This window comes from Hypanus sabinus, chromosome 26, assembly GCF_030144855.1.
Source record: "Hypanus sabinus isolate sHypSab1 chromosome 26, sHypSab1.hap1, whole genome shotgun sequence".
Lineage (NCBI taxonomy): Eukaryota > Metazoa > Chordata > Chondrichthyes > Myliobatiformes > Dasyatidae > Hypanus > Hypanus sabinus.
Genome location: NC_082731.1, coordinates 30,013,367 through 30,031,678, shown reverse-complemented (window position 1 = coordinate 30,031,678; position 18,312 = coordinate 30,013,367). Strand labels below are relative to the sequence as shown.

Here is an 18,312-nt window from a genome sequence, read left to right as displayed (position 1 = left end):
ACATGAAGGAACAGGGAGATGAATTAGAGCCTTTGAAGAAGAAGCGGCGGGACGATTATTGGCTATGGGAGATTTGAAGGCACTATTGATAAGGTTGATGGGAACCTCCAAATTTAACGAACTAATGGAAATGGCTGGCATAGTAAACTCGAACGACCCGAGAACTGATGGAGATGGGTTTGACAGAGTGAGGCACAGGGTATGGCAGACCCTCAGAAAGCTTTATCCACCCAAAGTGGACCCCAAAGCCTTAAAAGGGGATCCACTGGGACACACTGATAACCCAGCAGCCTACGTAGAAAACCGGTTGAAAAGGTGGAGACTGGAGACTGAGCAAGCGGTGGAAAATAGCTTATTTATCACCACACTGTTCCGACATAGCATTTTGGATGCAATGCCTCCGCAAGTAAAATCCAAACTGGAGTAAGTGGTTGGGCTGACGTCAATGACCGCACAAGAATTTAGAGACCACGTAGTCCATGCGGTTGAGAAATACCGGAAAGACAAACAAAGGTTGGCTGAGCAGCAGGAAGAGGTGCAAAGAAAGTTAATACAAATGCAGCTCGAAGAACTTAAAAAGAAGGAAAAAGAGAAAAGCAAAAAGATGCTGCCAGCAGCCACCAGTCCGAGTACAGCCATCGAACTGGATGAAGCACTGCTATATGGAGGGAACCGATCATACTGTAAGACAAGGGCTGGTAAACCCCATGCCAATAATCGTCTTTGGAGGAGCATTCCCACAAATGCCCTATCAGGAACAGACTGAATTCAAGCAACCCAGACAGGACTGGAAGTCCCAAAGAGGGGGACAGAGGAGCTATGGGCAGAGGGGACCAGTGAGGAAACAGGAGGAAAGATAGGTAGAGAGACTGTGCTGGGGTTGTAATCAGCCAGGTCACATGAGAAGAGATTGTCCGTTTACACCATGGCCTGTCACACACCAGCAGGAACCGATAAGAAGGGAACTAAAGTTTAGCCAAGGACCAGCCCCCACAGGCCCAAGCGGACCTGTGAACCCCTATGCAAGGTATTAGGGGTGCCCCGAGAACTCGAGTGGGAAGGGACATTACCCAATGATAACAAGGGAGGCAGATGAGGAACCCATTGTTCAGGTTATTTTAGAAGGGCAACTGACACCAATGATGATAGATACTGGAGCCACGTACACTTGTGTACAGCCACAGTATGCCCTTCACCTTCCCATGTCAGGAAAGTTTATTAAGACGCTAGGGTTCTCAGGGAAAACACAGTTACACAGTGCACGGCTCCAGTGCAGTTGAGAATGGGAAATAAAGGAATTGTTTTGCCGGTGCTAGTATTTAAAGGAACTCCGATTAATTTGTAAGGCAGAGATGCCTTATTGAAACTAGAATTAAAATTAGAATGCACCAGAAATGGGCTGAGTGTCGAAAGAGCAGGGGCTCAATTGATAGTGCGAGAAGTCAAGAAGGCTAATGTCTTTTGGATAGGAGACATCGCAGATCAGATTCAGGAAACCTGGGAGAAATGGAAAAAGGGCGTGCAGGCTATATTACCCTGGGCTGTAATGCCCAAATCTGAGCTACATTGTACAGTGATTTTTGACGAGACTCAGAACAGGGAGTTAGAGTAGAGATGGCACCTGGAGGCATGCAGCCAACAGCACCTGGAAGGGGAGGCTGTGATAATTGGAAAGCAAGGGGCAGCTTTACAAGTTAAGTGGAACACCTTTTTAGAAAAATGGTACAGGATACTGGAGGCTGTGCCACACGTAACGTTGTTGATAAACAAGGGATATCAGTCTAAAGACTTAGGACCCTGAGTTAAGAGTGCTGAAACCATAACAGTGTGGAGGAAAATCACGCCAGAGGTGTGGATATCAGAAGACAACAATTGCATTAAAATAATGGTAAGTGTAGATATGGTAGGGACAGTGAGAGAGGTCGAAATAACTCCCTAACCACACCTGCCCTTGCTGGGAAAGGAAAGAGGCCAGCAGAAATATAGGTTAGATGAGTTGACATCTATTCTGTGGTCACAGTATGACACGGACGTAGGGAAAATAAAATCAGCTAGTCCGGTGGAAATAAGGCTGAAAAGGGGAGCAATTCCACCCAGGAGACCCCAATACCGTCTAAGACCAGAAGCAGAAGAGGGAATAGCATCGACAGTGCAGGGGTTGCTTGAAATAGGAGTGCTTAAAAGAACAAACAGTCCATGCAATATCCCGTTGCTGCCGGTCTTAAAAGCAGATAAATCTAAGTGGAGATTGGTGCATGATTTGCGAGATTTGGGAATAAGTGCTTGAGTTTATTGGGGCTTTTGTACGCAGACTCTTAGTCTTTTCTCTGTGTGAGGCCCTCTGGGTCTCAAAGGGGGGATATATTGGAGTATAAAAGTTGAGATTGTTTGCTGTGTAACCAAAACTATGTAGTCAGCTTTGAAACTTGCTATTTGCTATGCATGTATCCAATTCAGTAGAATGAAATCTTAAGAATGTGGAAGACAATGGGGTGTTAATGAGAGGTAGCTAAGAGATGTAGATTAGAACATGATTAAGTCAATGGGTAGAAACAATAGTGGCGGATGTATGTGTGATACACAATTGTAGACAGATTGGGTATGTTAATACAACTAAACCAGGAGATTGCTATAAAACATGCTATGTCCAAGGATCGGTGGGCAATCAGCGACTAGCTCACCGACTGTCTCAGCTTTGATTTGCAAATTAAAGTTTAACCCTTCTTGAAGAATCTTCTGCGTCTCCTGGTCATTTGTGGGGCATGAGAAACCACGACAAAATTACTCAGGAGAAAGTGTTGAGGAAGCTGAAAGGTCTGAAGGTAGATAAGTCACCTGGACCAGCTGGACTATACCCCAGATTCAGAAAGAGGTAGCTGAAGAGATTGTGGAGGCTGCTGGCCAGAAAGAACGACAGTACGCAAATCAGTGAATTTGAATGTATCAAGGACAGGGGAAGCAGACAGACCTTTGTTCTTGCCATGAGGGAGGAGATGGAGGCTGCCATTTTATGAAGAGACTCTGTTCTTCACTTTGAGCTGAAGTCGCTTAGCTTGATCAGTGTTTTAAGGTTGATACATTGATGCCTCAGGGAATCTGCTGAACTAGGGATCATTTCCAAATTAAGTAGTTACGTGGGAACTACCTTTTTGCAGTTTTAGAAAAATTTGACCTTGGCCAAAGTTTCATCTCTTGGATCCAATTGCTGTACCTGTGTCCAATTTTTTTAACCAATTTTCAGAAATCCCAAGTATTTAATTTCAAACGTGGCACCCGCCAGGGATGCCTCTTAAGTCCCTTTCTTTTTGATTTGGCTATGGAACCTCTGACGATAGCATTTCGAAACTGCCCTGAATTGACTGGGATTTGGAGAAGGGGTGTTGAGCATAAAGTTTCTCTCTATGCTGATGACTTATTACTCTTTTTCTCAAATCCGTCTACATCCTTACCTCTAATGTTTTCACTTCTTGACCAGTTTAGCCAGATCTCTGGCTATAAACTTAATTTACATAAGAGTGAACTTCTCCCAATTAATAAAGAAGCACAAGAACTAACATTTCATGATCTCCCTTTTAAAGTAGTCCATAATCAATTTACTTATCTTGGAATTACAGTCACAAGGAAGTTTAAAGATCTCTTTCGTGAAAACTTTGCCAACCTTTCATATGCTATAAAACAGAGTCTGGTACAATGGTCACCTCTATCTATGTCTTTGGTAGGTCGTATTAATGTTTTTAAAATGTATGTTCTCCCCAAATTTTTATACCTATTTCAATCTATCCCAATTTTTATTCCTAAATCTTTTTTTGATTCCTTAGACTCTATTATTTTGTCATATCTGTGGCAGAATAAGCGCTCTAGAATTAATAAAATCCATCTCCAAAAATCTAAAAAAGAGGGTGGCATGGCTTTACCTAACTTTCGTTTATATTATTGGGCAGCTGATATACGTTGTGCTACCTTCTGGTCTTTCTTCCATGGCCAACCCAAATGCCCTAACTGGGTGGCAATGGAGCTAAGCTCCATTAGAGAGTTATCTATCTCTGCACTTCTTGGCTCTGCACTCCCTAGTAGTCTGCCCAGATCAATAGCTAATCCTCTTGTTAGACACACTTTGCGTATATGGGCTCAGATCAGGAAATGCTATGGTTTCCAGGGGTTTTCCGTTTCCAGCCCTGTTGCTCATAATCACCTTTTTTTACCTACTACATATGATTCAGCATTCCAGGTTAGGTATAGGAAGGGCATTAGACATTTTGAAGATCTTTTCATTGATAATCGCTTCACTTCCTTTCAGCAGCTCTCTGTTAAGTTCAACCTGCCCAATGCTCATTTTTTCAGATATCTCCAAATCCGACACTTTATTGCTCCTTTAATTCCTAACTTCCCTGAAATGCCTGCGAAAAATGCTATGGACCTATTTCTTTCCATGAATCCACTAGGTAAAGGCTTAATATCAATCATCCGAGATAAACTAGCGGCCTTACGACGGGCCCCCATGGATAAAATCAAAATGGCCTGGGAGCAGGATTTAAATATCTCATCATCTGAGGAGAGCTAGGATTCAGGATTCAGTTCTCAAATCGGTTAACTCAACCTCTCTTGTGCTCGCCACTGCCTTTTACAGTTTGATTGTTCATAGAGCCCATATGTCTAAATCTAAACCATTTCGATTCTACCCTAGCGTTAGTCCGCTCTGTGATAAATGCAAGAGGGGCGTGGCCTCTCTCATCCATATGTACTGGTTCTGTCCTAGCTTGGAGAAATTCTGGAAAGATGCCTTCACTACGTTATCGTGTATTCTGAATCAGCACCTAGAACCAAACCCCTTAATTGCTCTGTTCGGTTTTTGGGGCGAGACAGATTTATGTCTGGGTCCGACCAAATGCCCAATATTATCCTTTGCCTCTCTCCTGGCTAGACGCTTGATCCTCCTCAGATGGAGAGATGCAGCCCCGCCCACTCATGCTCAATGGCTTAACGACATCATGGTCTGAATGGACCTTGAAAAAATTCATTATTCAGTTCTCAATTTGGATCTAAAGTTCCATAAGGTCTGGGGACCTTTTATCGAGTACTTTCATAACCTTCCTCTTGACTAGGGTTTTTTTTCCTCTTCGGTCCCTTGCTTTCAGCTCCTTTTTTTTCTGGTAGAAGGCATTATTATCCTCTGTTGCTGAGTGTATTCACAGTCTGGGAGCTTGGCTGTCCTGACTTATACTCTCTATATTGTGTTGTGGTTGGTCTGGAGTTGCTGTTGTTTTTTCTTGTGTTGTGGGGCTTGGGGAGGACACTAAGCTTACGTCTTTAATTTAGGTGCTTTTTTTTTGCTAAATTCTCTTCCTTTGTAACATATTGTTATTGTATGCTTAATTTTGCACTGTTTTAATGTTCCTCATTGGGATTTGGGGTTTTTAATTTGTAAAATGTTTTGAAAAACTAATAAAAAAAATTTAAAAAAAAGAAGTTATGTGTGAGGTGTTCTTTGGTTGGATATAACTAACATGCAAGTTTTTAACTGTTGGGGTCTGAATCCATTCTGCATAATTCAAGCTGGTTGCTGATTGAGAACATAGAGCCATAAATTACTGATTGTCACTTGCTGAGAAGGGTGCAATAATTGGAAACTGGCCTGGAGTAGAACCAACAAAAAGGTGTAAAAGGCCAGTCACACGACCTAAAGCCAATGACACTAGAATGCAATATTTGAATTGTTAAGAAGTTAATATAAAAGCAGATGCTTCAAGTGTTCTGGAGGCGGTAACTCTGTAGGACAACTATGGCGGATGTGAGATGCCCCAAGGTCACGTGGAGATTCAAACGGGACTGCGAAGAACATGTGGCCAGCAACAGAAACTCCTTTTTGACTGGTATTATATTTTCGGTTCTTTGACTGCTCGTGGCAGGTCAGGAAAATTTAGTTGGTGTGCTCTTCCATTGAGATAATAAAGGTACTTGTCAGTAATTAGATCCTCTCTGTGTCTCACTGATCAATATTACAAGGGGTGATTCCTGCAATAAGGCATTAGTAATAATCTTTCAAGAATCACTAATTTCAGGAATGGTACAGGAGGACTGGAAAACTGCAAGTGGCACTCCATTCTTTAAGAAGGGAGGGAGACAAGAGAGGAAATTATAGACCTAGTGAGCCTGACTTCAGTGGTTGGAAAGATTATTAAGTATAAAGTTTCAGGTATTTGGTGCACTTGATAAAATAGGCCATTGTCAGCATGGTTTCCTTAAGGAAAATCTTATTTGACAAATCTGTTGTAGTTCTTTAGGAAATACCAGGCAGGATAGACAAAGGAGACTCAGTGGATGTTGTGTACTTGGATTTTCAGAAGCCCTTTGACAAGGTGCCGTACATGAGTTGCTAAACAGGATAAGAGCCCATGGTTTTGCAGGAAAAGATACTACCGTAGATAGAAGATTGACTGACTGGGAATAAAGGGGGCATTTTCTGGTTGGCTGCCAACGACCTGTGGTGCTCCACAGGGGTCGATGTTGGAAACACTTTTCGCATTATAGTTGAATGGTTTGGATGATGAAATCGATGGTGTTGTGGCCAAGTTTGTAGATGATACAAAGGTAAGTAGAGAGACAGGTAGTGTTGAGGAAGTTGGAAGTGCAGAATGACTTACACACAACTGAGAATGGGCAAATAAATGGCAGATGAAGGGAAGCACATGCTCATGAACTTCAGTAGAATGAATAAAGGCATGGACTATTTTCTAAAAAGGGAGAGAACTCAAAAATCGGATGTGAAAAGGGACTTGGGAATCTATGTACAAAATCCCTAAAGGTAACTTGGAGGTTGAATTGGTGGTAAGGAAGGCTAATGCAATGTTAGCATTCATTCTGAGAGGACTTGAATATAAAAGCAAAAATATAATACTGAATCTTTATAAGGCATTGGTCAGACTGCACTTGGGAGAATTGTGAGCTGTTGTGCTGGGTTTGGAGATGGTCCAGGGCAGGTTCACAAGAATAATTCTGGGAATGAAAGAATGAACATATTATTAGTGTTTGATGGCTCTGGAGCTGTACTCAATGGGAGTTTAGAAGAATGAGAGGGATCTTACTGAAGCCTATTAAATATTGAAAGGTCTGGATAGAGTGGATGTAGAGAGGATGTTTCCTTTAGTGGTGGAGTCTAGGACCAGAGAGCACAGCCTCAGAATAGAAGGACATCCCTTTCAAAGGGAGATGAGGAGGAATTTCTTTAGACAGAAGGTAGAGAATCTGTGGAATTCATTACCACAAATGGATGTGGAGGTCATCAGTGGGTATACTTAAAGCCGAGATTGATTAGTAAGAGTGTCAAAGTTTATGGGGAGAAGGCAGGAGAGTGGGGTTAAGAGAGATAATAAATCAATCATGATGGAAGGGTGGAGCAGACTCTTGGGCCGAATGGCCTAATTCTGTTTCCAAGTTTTATAGTTTTATTCCAGTAAGAATAATCTATGCAAGAGCCAATCAGTGGTGTGACACCTGCTGCAGAGAAACTTCTAGAAAAATACAATCAGCAATCTCTGAAAAATTCACTGAACAATGAATTACAGTACATGTATAAAAGTGATTAAATACAAACAAGCGTAGGAAAAGTTAAACAATGAGAAAACTAACAATTTTACTCTTTAATCCAACATCCCACAAAGATCAGACATCCATTCTCCAAATACCCGTTTCGCTGTTAAGTGTGCAGATTTAATAGTACTCCCAGCACCAGAAGTACTATTGTTCACAGCACATCGTTCCAGGAAGCAAAATACTGCTTAAATATTCAGAACTGCAGCCAAGCCTCAAATGAAATCAGACACCTAAATTGGCAATCACATTCAGGAAGGTGGATAATTCATGGCTGAAGACTCCCTCAACCCACCCTCAGACAACACTCATCCCAACAATAGTGCAGCAGATCCCAAGCCAGAGAGGTGTAGGGGAATGGAATGCAGTTGGGACTATGCATCTCTGGTCAGGAAATCTAGGATGATGTTGGCAGGACTATCAGCCGAATGGCCAAGAGAAGGATTCAGGCCCTGCAAGAACAAAAGCAAGCAAAATGCATGTGGATAACCTGAGGCTGGTTATGTTCTTGATACATCTTCTTGATTGTCGTTCCTTTTTCCCAGGGAAGGGAAATCAAACACTACAGGGCACAGCTTAAGGTGAGAGGGAAAAGATGTAAAAGGGACCTGGGAACTCAGAGGGTGGTGAATATGTGGGACCAACTGCCAGAATAAGTGTTTGAGGTAGGCACAATAACAATATATGAAAGACTCTTGGACAGATACATAGATAGGAAAGGTTTAGTGGGATACAAGCCAAATGTAAGCAAATTGACATGGTGTAGATGGGATGGACTAGTTAATTGGCACGGGCTAGTTGGGCTGAAGGTCCTGTTTTTGTGCTATATTATGCTAAGATTCCAGTGCTCTTATTAAGCATGCAAAACTGGTAAGGGGAGACAAAAGGGTCATTTAAAGGATTCACGCAAGTTGCAGTTCAATACTTAACAAGCCAGGAGGAACTTGCAGCCAGCCATTCTCTCACGGTTTGACTCACCTGATTGTGCTGTATGAGGATTTGAATGGCAATCAACAGCTTTGGGATCATGGGACGCATCATGTTCTGCAGAAGGAAAATAAACAACCTTGTCAAATTGCCTCACACACTGACAGTGTCCCCTCCCACAGCTGGGGAGTGATGGGAGTGAGATGGCAGGTCTCCAAAACCGCTCATCACCAACAGACACTAACCATGTTGTTGAAATAGAAAGAAATATACAATTTGCAGCATCAGATCAACAGAAACTAGACAGGCTCATTCTGTGCGGCAATTTCACCGAAAAGACCATTGAGCCCACTAAGTGTCGCTTGATCCCTTACGCCTATTGCTAACAATAGCACTGACACACGTTCAATAGGTACAGAAACACTAAACCTCACTGTAACTGCCAGTGCAGGGTCTTCTGCGTGGGAAGCTGCTTCACCTAGTGGAGAGCACCTAGCCCACACTCACCATCTCATCGGTCCCCATGTACGACACCACCGTGGTTAGGGTCTGAATGGTGTAGAAGACAACCAGTGGGTTGTCATGATCCTCCAGGGTCTGGTGGAAGAGCCGCATCAGCTCGCGGAAGTGACGCTTGAAGGACTCGGTGCTGATATCAACCACGGTGCTCAGCAGTAGCATCCCAACCTGAGGAAGAGAACAGGCAGGAGATGCACTGGTTACTGGCCTGCTAATCAGAACTTTGCTAGAAAGGTCACTCCAGTGACATGATGCAAACACACATCCCTTCCCCCCACCTCAATGCCTGAAGTCTCAACACCTAACCAGGCTAGGTCTTCTGGCTGTAGATACCATAACCCTCCTTTCTGGCATCAAAGGAAGGTAGGTTTTCTCAGTCTAGCCTTTCACTCTCTTTATTCATCTTCAACAGCAGCACGACAGAGGACTTGACTGTGGACTTCAGGAGGGGGAAGTCAGGAGAACATACGCATTGAGGGATCAGCAGTGGAAAGGGTGAGCAGCTTGGTGTCAGTATCTCAGAGGATCTATTTTCATGTAATCACAGAGAAGGCACATCAGTGGCTATACCTTGTTAGGTGTTTGAGATTTGTCAGCAAAGATTCTACAGATGTACAGTGGAGTGCATTCTGACTGGTTTCATAACAGGCTGGTATGGTGGCTCTAATGCACAAGATTAAATAGCATACAGAAGCAGTCAACTCAGCCAGTTCCATCACAGGCATAATTTTCCCAAAATTGAGGATATCTTCAAAAAGTGGTGCTTCAGAAGGTGGCATCCACTGTTAGGGACCCCCACATTCTGGTACATGTCCTCTTCTCATTACTACCTTCAGGGAGGAGGTAAAGGAGCCTAAAGATGCAAACTCAATGTTGTAGGAACAGCTTTTCCTCTGCCATAAGATTTCTCAATGATCCATTAACACATGAACACTACCTCTCTACACCTCTTTTGCACTATTTATTTTTTATTGTACATCGGGAATTTTTTATGTCTTGCACTGTACTGCTGCAATAAAACAAATGTATCACAACATAAGTCAGTGATAATAAACCTGAAACTGATTCTGGCTAATGTATATCAGGAAAACAAAGATGCTGGAAATCTGAGCCAAAAACAGAAAATGCTTATTCTGTGGAATGGGAAACAAGGTCAAGATTTCAGGTCAAGGATCCTCCCTCAGACCTTCCTGATCTGTTAATGCTTCCAACATTCCCCTTAATTCTCAATGTACAGGTGAATGCACATTCAGTGTGACCAAACCCCAGTCAGAACCACTTCAGCTGTATATCATTCTGGCTGCTTCAGGAACCACAATCTGTCAAAGAGAGAAAAAATATCGGTGCAAGAAAAGGGGATAAAATGTCAGCACTGGAGCCCACTGCTGTGCAATATTCTACTGAGATTCTGCATCCAGCCAGGACTCATCTCACCTTCAAAGACAGATTAGTCTCCAGCCTGCATCAATCCCTCACAGAAGGGACCAGGACTGCCTTTCCCTCCTTGTGAAGACAATGGTAAACAGAATAATTACATCCCCCTTTTAATTCATTCCTGCATAGATTTCGAATGCTGCTGACATTTGTTTTCCCTCTCCAGTTACTGCTGAACTGAAACGAAAAGTCAACAATACAGTTTGGGGAACAGATAGGCTGGAGCAGGTATGAATTTCAGATTCTCTTTTGCTGAGAGACGGTGGGAGACCAGATGGGGTTTTAACATAAATTAAGTCTTTTTATGGTCACCGTTACTGAGAATAGAATTAATTCCAGATTCACTTAGTGACTTGAAGTTGCTGAATACCCAGTTACTGTGGGAAGGTTTAGAATGGGTTAGAGCTCTACCAGCTAGTCCACTACTGTAGCCATAGTACATCTACCTACATCTACCTCATTGACTCCATTCTCCCTGCTAGGGCAGACTCTTAATTCCATCTGCATTTCCTCATCTAAGAAAGGGACCTGAGGGGCAACCTCTTCACACAGTATGTATATTGAACAAGCTGCCATTCAATATTATATGGGCTGTCAAGGAGCATTTTAAACGTAGCTTTCCCTGCAGCACACCATTTTCAAGCTGACAACATCTGTACCATTGATGCGTACTCTTGTGATGCCCCCCCCCTCACCTACACCTCCCACAGCCATTCACATACCTTTCTCTCTGCTGGAACGCCGCTCTTAGTCCACTGAGTTATAAACTGAAGTAGTTGTGGCCATTTCTCTGGCGTTTCATGCTTGACGATAATTGCAGCCAACTGAGCCACTGCGTGCCGAACCTTGTGCCTGGAAAAGGGAATGAAAAGAATGTGAGGAAGTGCAGGCTTCAACTTCCCTACACACCTCCCTCGTGGTGATGTATCAAGACTATACCTCTTTGACAGACTAAGCTCCCATCACACACTCCCAGTGGTTAGGCACAGAGTGCAGAACCAGAACTGGTCTCAATCCATTAAAACCTGCCTTTCTCAACTTGACTATTCTACTGGCACATTCAATACCACATTCCATGTTAATACCAATGCTTAAGATTGCCGTTCTCCAGAACTCCAATGAAACATCTCTCTGCTGCTTTCCCACTCACTAAAGCCTGGATTATTTTCCATTTCTGAGTTACAGGTGTTGAATGTTGACTTTAATAAATTGAGTTCACTTATTTTATAGAGCACATAAATGTATAGTTGAAAACGTGGACGATGCTGCGCTCAGGAATGCACTGCTGTCTGCAATGCAATGCCTGCTCACAATCTCACTACTGCCACTCTCTTCTGTACTTGCTGCAATTCAGAAGGATGAGAGGGAATCTCATTGAAACCTTTCGAACGTTGAAAGGCCCAGACAGATGTGGAAAGGATGTTTCCTATGGTGGAGGAAGTCTAGGACAAGGGGACAGCCTCAGGATAAAGAGGCATCCATTTAAAACAGAGAAATGGAGAAATTTCTTTAGAGGGTGGTAAATTTGTGGAATTATTATCAGCTGTGGAGGCCAGATTGTTGGGTCTATTTAAAGCAGAGATAGATAGGTTCTTGATTGGACACAGCATCAAAAGTTATGGGGAGAAGGCCGGGGAGTAGGACTGAGAAGGGGAGAAAAGGATCAGCCATGATTGAATGGCAGAAAGACTCAATTGGCCAAATGGTCTAATTCTGCACCTCTGTCTCATGATTTTATGGTATTTTCCAATTCAGTGGCACCATTTCACTCTTTGTGGTTTACAAGTGGGTTTCCCAATACTTATTAAAGGGTAGATACAGTATAGTTTGAATTCTATTTATAAGCCAATGTGGGCAAAATTCCAGACAACGCACAGTTTGACACGTAACCAATCAGCGACGACCAATCAACTGAACAGTAAGTGTATAAAAGCCGAGCATTCAGAGGACACACCAGTGAACAGCGCTCTGATGATGTCTCCTATTGTAGTGACAAAGCGTTTGCAAATTGATTGCCAAGATCAGAGAGCAACTCAACCCAACCATCAACCTCCTGAGCAACACATTTGTCAACTTAATTCCAGAATCAGTCCACTTACTCATGTTCCTGCTGGAGAGACTGCAAAACCACCGGCTTCAAACTGGAGACCAAAAAATAGGGAGAGAGAGGGAGAGAAAAAACCTGTTAGATCTGGGATGCCATACCAAGTTAAAACAAAAATTCCCATACACCCCTAAGGTTACATGGTGACACTTCCAGGAGTTAGACACAGTGAAATTCCCTTTATACCATCCCACCACACACTCTGAGGGTACGGACTACATGAGTGAGAATGAGAGAAGCTTCCTTAACACTGTCCTTGCACGTGGTTTACTGACGCAAGCTGGAAACAGTAGATAACTTTCTATAATACAGATCCTCCTTATTTAAATAGCTTGAGTTACGAGCCACTCTCTAACTACCCCTACCAGTTCTTTGACAACAGAAGGACAAACTTTGTAATGAAGATCCTGGTTAGTGAATACAAAATGTTGAAGAAACAACAGGTCAGGCAGCATCTATCAAAGGGAATAAAGATTTTAGACTGATATCCTTCATCAGACTGGAAAGGAAACTGGAAGAAGTCACCTTAATATGGATGGAATTCCTCCTTCCTAGCTCCCCATGAGCTTCTGAATCCAGCACATCATTCTATGCAACTTCTGCCATCTTCAATGGAATCCCAGCACCAAACATATCTTTACTTCCCCCCCCCACTTCCACTTTCTGCAGGGATCGCTCACTCTGTGATTCCCTTCAAAATTTGTCGCACCCCACTGATCTCCCTCCTTAACCCTGCAAGCAGAATAAGTGCTTCACCTGCCCATTCACCTCCACTCAGGGCCACAACTGTCCTCTTAGATGAGGCAACACTTCAACTGCAAGTGTTTCAGGGTCTTCTACTGTATCTGGTCCTCCTGGTGTGGCCTCATCTACATCGGTGAGCACCTTCACTTCATCTGCAACAGTGAGGATTTACTAGAGGCCAACCATTTTAATTCCAATCCCCATTCTCATTCTGACATATTGGTCCATGGTTTCCCCTATGAGGCTACTTTCAGGTTGGAGGAGCAACACCTCATATTCTGCCTGGGTAGCCTCCAACCTGACGGCATGTACATTGATTTCTCCCCCTTCCCCTTCTCTCCTTTTCTGGCACCCCTCTTACCCCTTCTCTTCTCCTCACCTACCTATCATTTCCCTCAGGTGCCCCTCTTCCTCCTTTCATTTCTCCCCTTTTTTTATCAGGCTCTTTCTTCTTCAGTCCTTTACCTTTTCCACCTATCACCTCATAGATTCTCACTTCATCATTCCTCCCCCACCCACCTCCCTCCACCTACTTCCTTTCTGCTTGTACTCCTTCCCCTCCCTTAACTCCTTATTCTGGCTTCTTCCCCCTTCCTTTCTAGTCTTGGTGAAGGGTCTTGGCCTGTAACGTCAAATCTATTGCTCTTCATAGATGCTGCCTGATCTGTTGAGTTCCTCCAGCATTTTGTAACTCTGGATTTCCAGCAGCTGCAGAAAATCTTGTGTTGCTGGTTAGACAAAACCAAGCTCAGATAATCTCACACCAAGTTAATTTATTGGGAACCTCCTTTCTCCAGTGACTTTGTACCAAGGTCCTAAGTTTCCAAACCGCTCCACTTCTTTCCATTTCCTCAGACCCTGCAACCCCTCCTTCAGTTGGACACACAGACTCATTCAGTCACACATAATGGAACTGGTGTAATGGTGGTGGTGTGGCAAAACCTGGCATCTCACCAGCTTTCTCACTACCTGACAGCATCAGCACCCAAAAACATATCCCCTTTCACAAGCACAATTTTTAATGTCTGAAGCTGGATTTGACCTCATGTTCCACAGGGTGAAAGATCAGTGTCTGAGCTATTCATGCATCAATTCCTCCTCCATCTCCCTTAACCCTAATGCGCCCCTTCTGTTTTGTCTGCAGTTTCCCCTAGGGGGGGACGGTTGGAACCGAACCCGTGCACTCACCCATTTACCAAAGAGTGGAGCCCTTTGCCCTCTCTGCCTCAGGATGGGTTTGACTTTGGGTTAGTGTCTGACTCCTGACACATCCATTCCCCTAGAGACTGGAGCCCAACACTTTCTGGCGGTCTGTTCCACTCCAATCCCAGATGATAGGCAAACATGCCCTCATTTATAAATTACATATTAGGTTAAGCATCTTCTGACTTGAATCATATTTAAAAGATCAATCACATACTTCTCCTTTAGATCAATTGAGAGCTTCTTCCAGTGTTTAGCAACTCTTCTCCTCACGAGTACTGCGGCAAACTGGCGGATCTAAAGCAGGGGAGGGGGAGAAAAGGGTGAGCTGCTGATAGCTGAAGAGAAAGTGAAGTGCAAAGGCCCCAGGAACAAAACAGAGAAGGGGTGAAAGCAGGTTCCACAATGGAGGCTTACTTCACATTGAACTGACAGTGGGAAGGTCTTAGCATTCCCACGGCCCCAAGAAAACTGTCTCAAATCAGCCAAATCCCACAATCCCATAAACTCACCTGGAAAGAAAGGAGAGAGTAGGCTAGACATGGAAAGGGTGGGGGGAGGGAGTGAAAGAGAATGAGAAAGGAAGAGAGAGAGAAAGAGAGAAAAAGAGAGAGAGAGAGAGAGAGAGAGAGAGAGAGAGAGAAAGCGAAAGGGAGAGAGAGAGAGAGAGATCCAGTTAATCCTAGTACTTTCACTTGCTCTTTTCCTACAGTCCTGCAATTTTTGCTTCCTTTTCAAGTATTTACAAATACCCTTTTTAAAGTTACTATTCAATCTGCATCCAAGACTCGTCCAAATTACCTTTCAACTCAGTTGTTTTGCTGTAAATATATTCGCTTTCCCCTTCTGCTTTATATCCTAATTTCTCTTAAATCTGCATCCTTGACCCTCTTAGCCCCGTAATCAGCATGCCCGCATTAACTCTGCCCAAAGAGGTTCAAAGCTCTTTACCTGAGGGCTTGGTGCACTTATGAGGATTGTGCAGAGAGCAGGGACCACTGATGGATCCTTAAATGCATCCTTCAGTTGAGCTGTGGCCTGTGGGCAAGAGAAGAAGAGATTTACACGATCCACAGCACAATAAACCATTCCACTCTACTGCCCATGTCTGCCTCCCCCTCTTCCTTGCTTTCCCAGTTTTGATAGAAATGCAAGAGTGTTTTTCATCTGAACTGAACTAAATACTATGATGCTCAGTTCTCCACACTAGCCATTCTTGAGACAGAGGCATTCCTTCTGAAAAGCTCTCAGGTTGCAGACTCCAGGTCACCCATCAATGTTAAGCAGCAGGAATTTCTTCCATCAGAGTGGGTGAACCTTTGGACTTGTGCTCCATGGAAGCTGTGGAACCACTGTCACTAAGGACGGCAGATTTGGGTGGTTCATTGAACCAGGGATTTAGAGAGTGGATGACACAGTAAATTCAAAGGTAGGGTGGATTAAGGCCAACTTGTTATACAGAATTGCAAGAATGGCTATGGTATATAGTCCATAGCAATCACATTCTCTCATTTCAGACTTCTATCCACTTATACTGGAATGGTAGAAATACATTATCCTCTACTACTCGCCTTCTGGATCCTAGCCACCCAATGCAGAAATATTTTCAGTCTCCTTCATTCTGTACTCCAGGCTCTTGATCTCTCCAAGTCACTCTCAACCCTTCATCTCGGGTTCCCTCAGAGCCTCCTGAGCACCATCTATATGCATGATCCCCATCATCCAGGCCATGGCATCTTCTCAGGCAGGAGGTACAGAAGCCTGAAGTCCCATACCTCCAGGTTCAAGGAAAAACAGCTATTTCAAAAAAATACTCTGGTAACAGCACCCTTGGGCTACTATGTTCAGTTCTGGTCACCTCATTATTGGAAGGATGTGGAAGAGGGTGCAGAGGACACTTACCAGAATGCTGCTTGGATTAAAGAGCATATCTTATAAGAATAGGTTTGAGTGAACCAGTGCTTTTCTTTTTGTGGTGCAGGAGGGTGAGTGGCAACCTCAGAGATGTATAAGATGGTAAAAGGCATAGGTAGAGTAGGCAGCAAATACTTTTTCCCAGGGCTAATAACAAGGGGGCATAACTTTAAGGTGATTGGAGGAAAGCATAGGGGAAATGACAGAGTAGATTTTTCTTTACACAAAGCATGAAACATTCTACCAGGGTGGTGGTAGAGGCAGATATAATAAGGACATTTAAGAGACTCTGCAGATATAATAAGGACATTAAGAGGCTCTTACACGGGCATGTGGAAAAATGAAGAGTTATGTGGGAGGGAAGGGTTAGGTTGATCAAAGAGTTGTTTAAAAGATTGACACAACATCATGGACCGTTAATCATTTGGTTCTTGAACCAACCGGAACAACCCTAATCACTGTCACAGTATGGCAAAACTATGACCACTTTGCACTACAATGGGCCTTACTTTTGTTCCAGTTACATCCTTTCTTTACCAACTTATCTTTATGGTTTTCATGTGAATGCTGTGCATCTGATGCTACTTGCATTTTTGACCATAAACTTGACAATGACCAGCTGATACATTCCATTAGCAGATGCTACAGCTCTCATCTCAACTACATGCCCCAAAGCCCTCAGATCTTTCTTCTCTATGGCCAGAAATGGAGATAATTAGAATATTTGCAGCCACACACTCAATGATTGTCACTCCACATTCACTGCACATTCCCGGCCTCAAATCCCAGCTTTGTGTTTTTCACCTCTGTCAAAATCATTAGAGCTCACCCGTCAGACACTGGGACTCTTCAAAGTTCAAATTGTAATTTATTATAAGACTACATACATAACACCACATACAGCCCTGAGATTCTTTTTTCTGCAGGAATACTCAGTAAATAGCAACTGTAAACCGGATCAATGAAAGAGCAAAAGCATAGAAGACAACAAACTACAAATGCAAATATAAATAGTAATAAATAATGAGAACAAGAAATAATACAATAGAGTCCTTAAAGTGAGATCACTAGTTGTGGGAACATCTCAAAAGATGAGTGTAATTATCCCTTTTTAGAAAGCCTACAGCACAATACAGGCCCTTCGGCCCACAAAGCTGTGCCGAACATGTCCTTACCTTAGAAGTTACCTAAGGTTACCCACAGCTCTCTATTTTTCTAAGCTCCATATACCTATCCAGGAGTATCTTAAAAGACCCTATCGTATCTGCCTCCACCACCGTCACTGGCAGCCCATTCCACACACTCACGATTCTCTGCGTAAAACACATACCCCTGACATCCCCTCTGAACCTACTACCAAGCACCTTAAAAATGTGCCCTCTTGTGTTAGTCATATCTGCCCTGGGAAAAAGCCTCTGACTATCCACACGATCAATGCTTGTCATTGTCTTATACACCTCTATCAGGCCACCTCCCATCCTCCATCACTCCAAGGAGAAAAGGCCGCGTTCACTCAACCTATTCTCATAAGGCGTGCTCCCCAATCCAGGCAACATCCTGTAAATCTCCTCCCTAACCTTTCCATGGTTCAAGAGCCTGATGGTTAAGGGGACAGTAACCGTTCTTGAACCTGGTAGTATGAGTCCTGAGGCACCTATACCTTCTACCTGATGGCAGCTGTGAGAAAACAGCATTGGTGGTGGGGGTCTTGACTTAAATTCTAAACACAGATGAAGAGGAATTTCTTTAGTTAGGGAGTGGTGAATGAGCTTTGCCATATTCAGCTGTGGAGGCCAAGTCTTTGTGTATATTTAAGGTAGAGGTTGATAGGTTCTTGATTGGTCATGGCAAGAAGGGATGTAAGGAGAAGACTGGTAATT

At 43.4% G+C, this 18,312-nt stretch overlaps 1 protein-coding gene across 1 annotated transcript in view; it reads right to left on the bottom strand.

The window, feature by feature from the left end:
• Positions 1–18,312, bottom strand: part of ipo4 (importin 4) — an 81,136-nt gene that overhangs the window by 61,918 nt on the left and 906 nt on the right. The window contains exons 2-7 of the mRNA XM_059950729.1: positions 15,470–15,556; positions 14,736–14,815; positions 12,567–12,608; positions 11,190–11,319; positions 9,022–9,201; positions 8,566–8,631 (exon numbers count right to left, since the gene is read on the bottom strand). Of these exons, the coding sequence (XP_059806712.1) occupies positions 8,566–8,631; positions 9,022–9,201; positions 11,190–11,319; positions 12,567–12,608; positions 14,736–14,815; positions 15,470–15,556 (585 nt within the window). The remainder of the gene's footprint in view (positions 1–8,565; positions 8,632–9,021; positions 9,202–11,189; positions 11,320–12,566; positions 12,609–14,735; positions 14,816–15,469; positions 15,557–18,312) is intronic.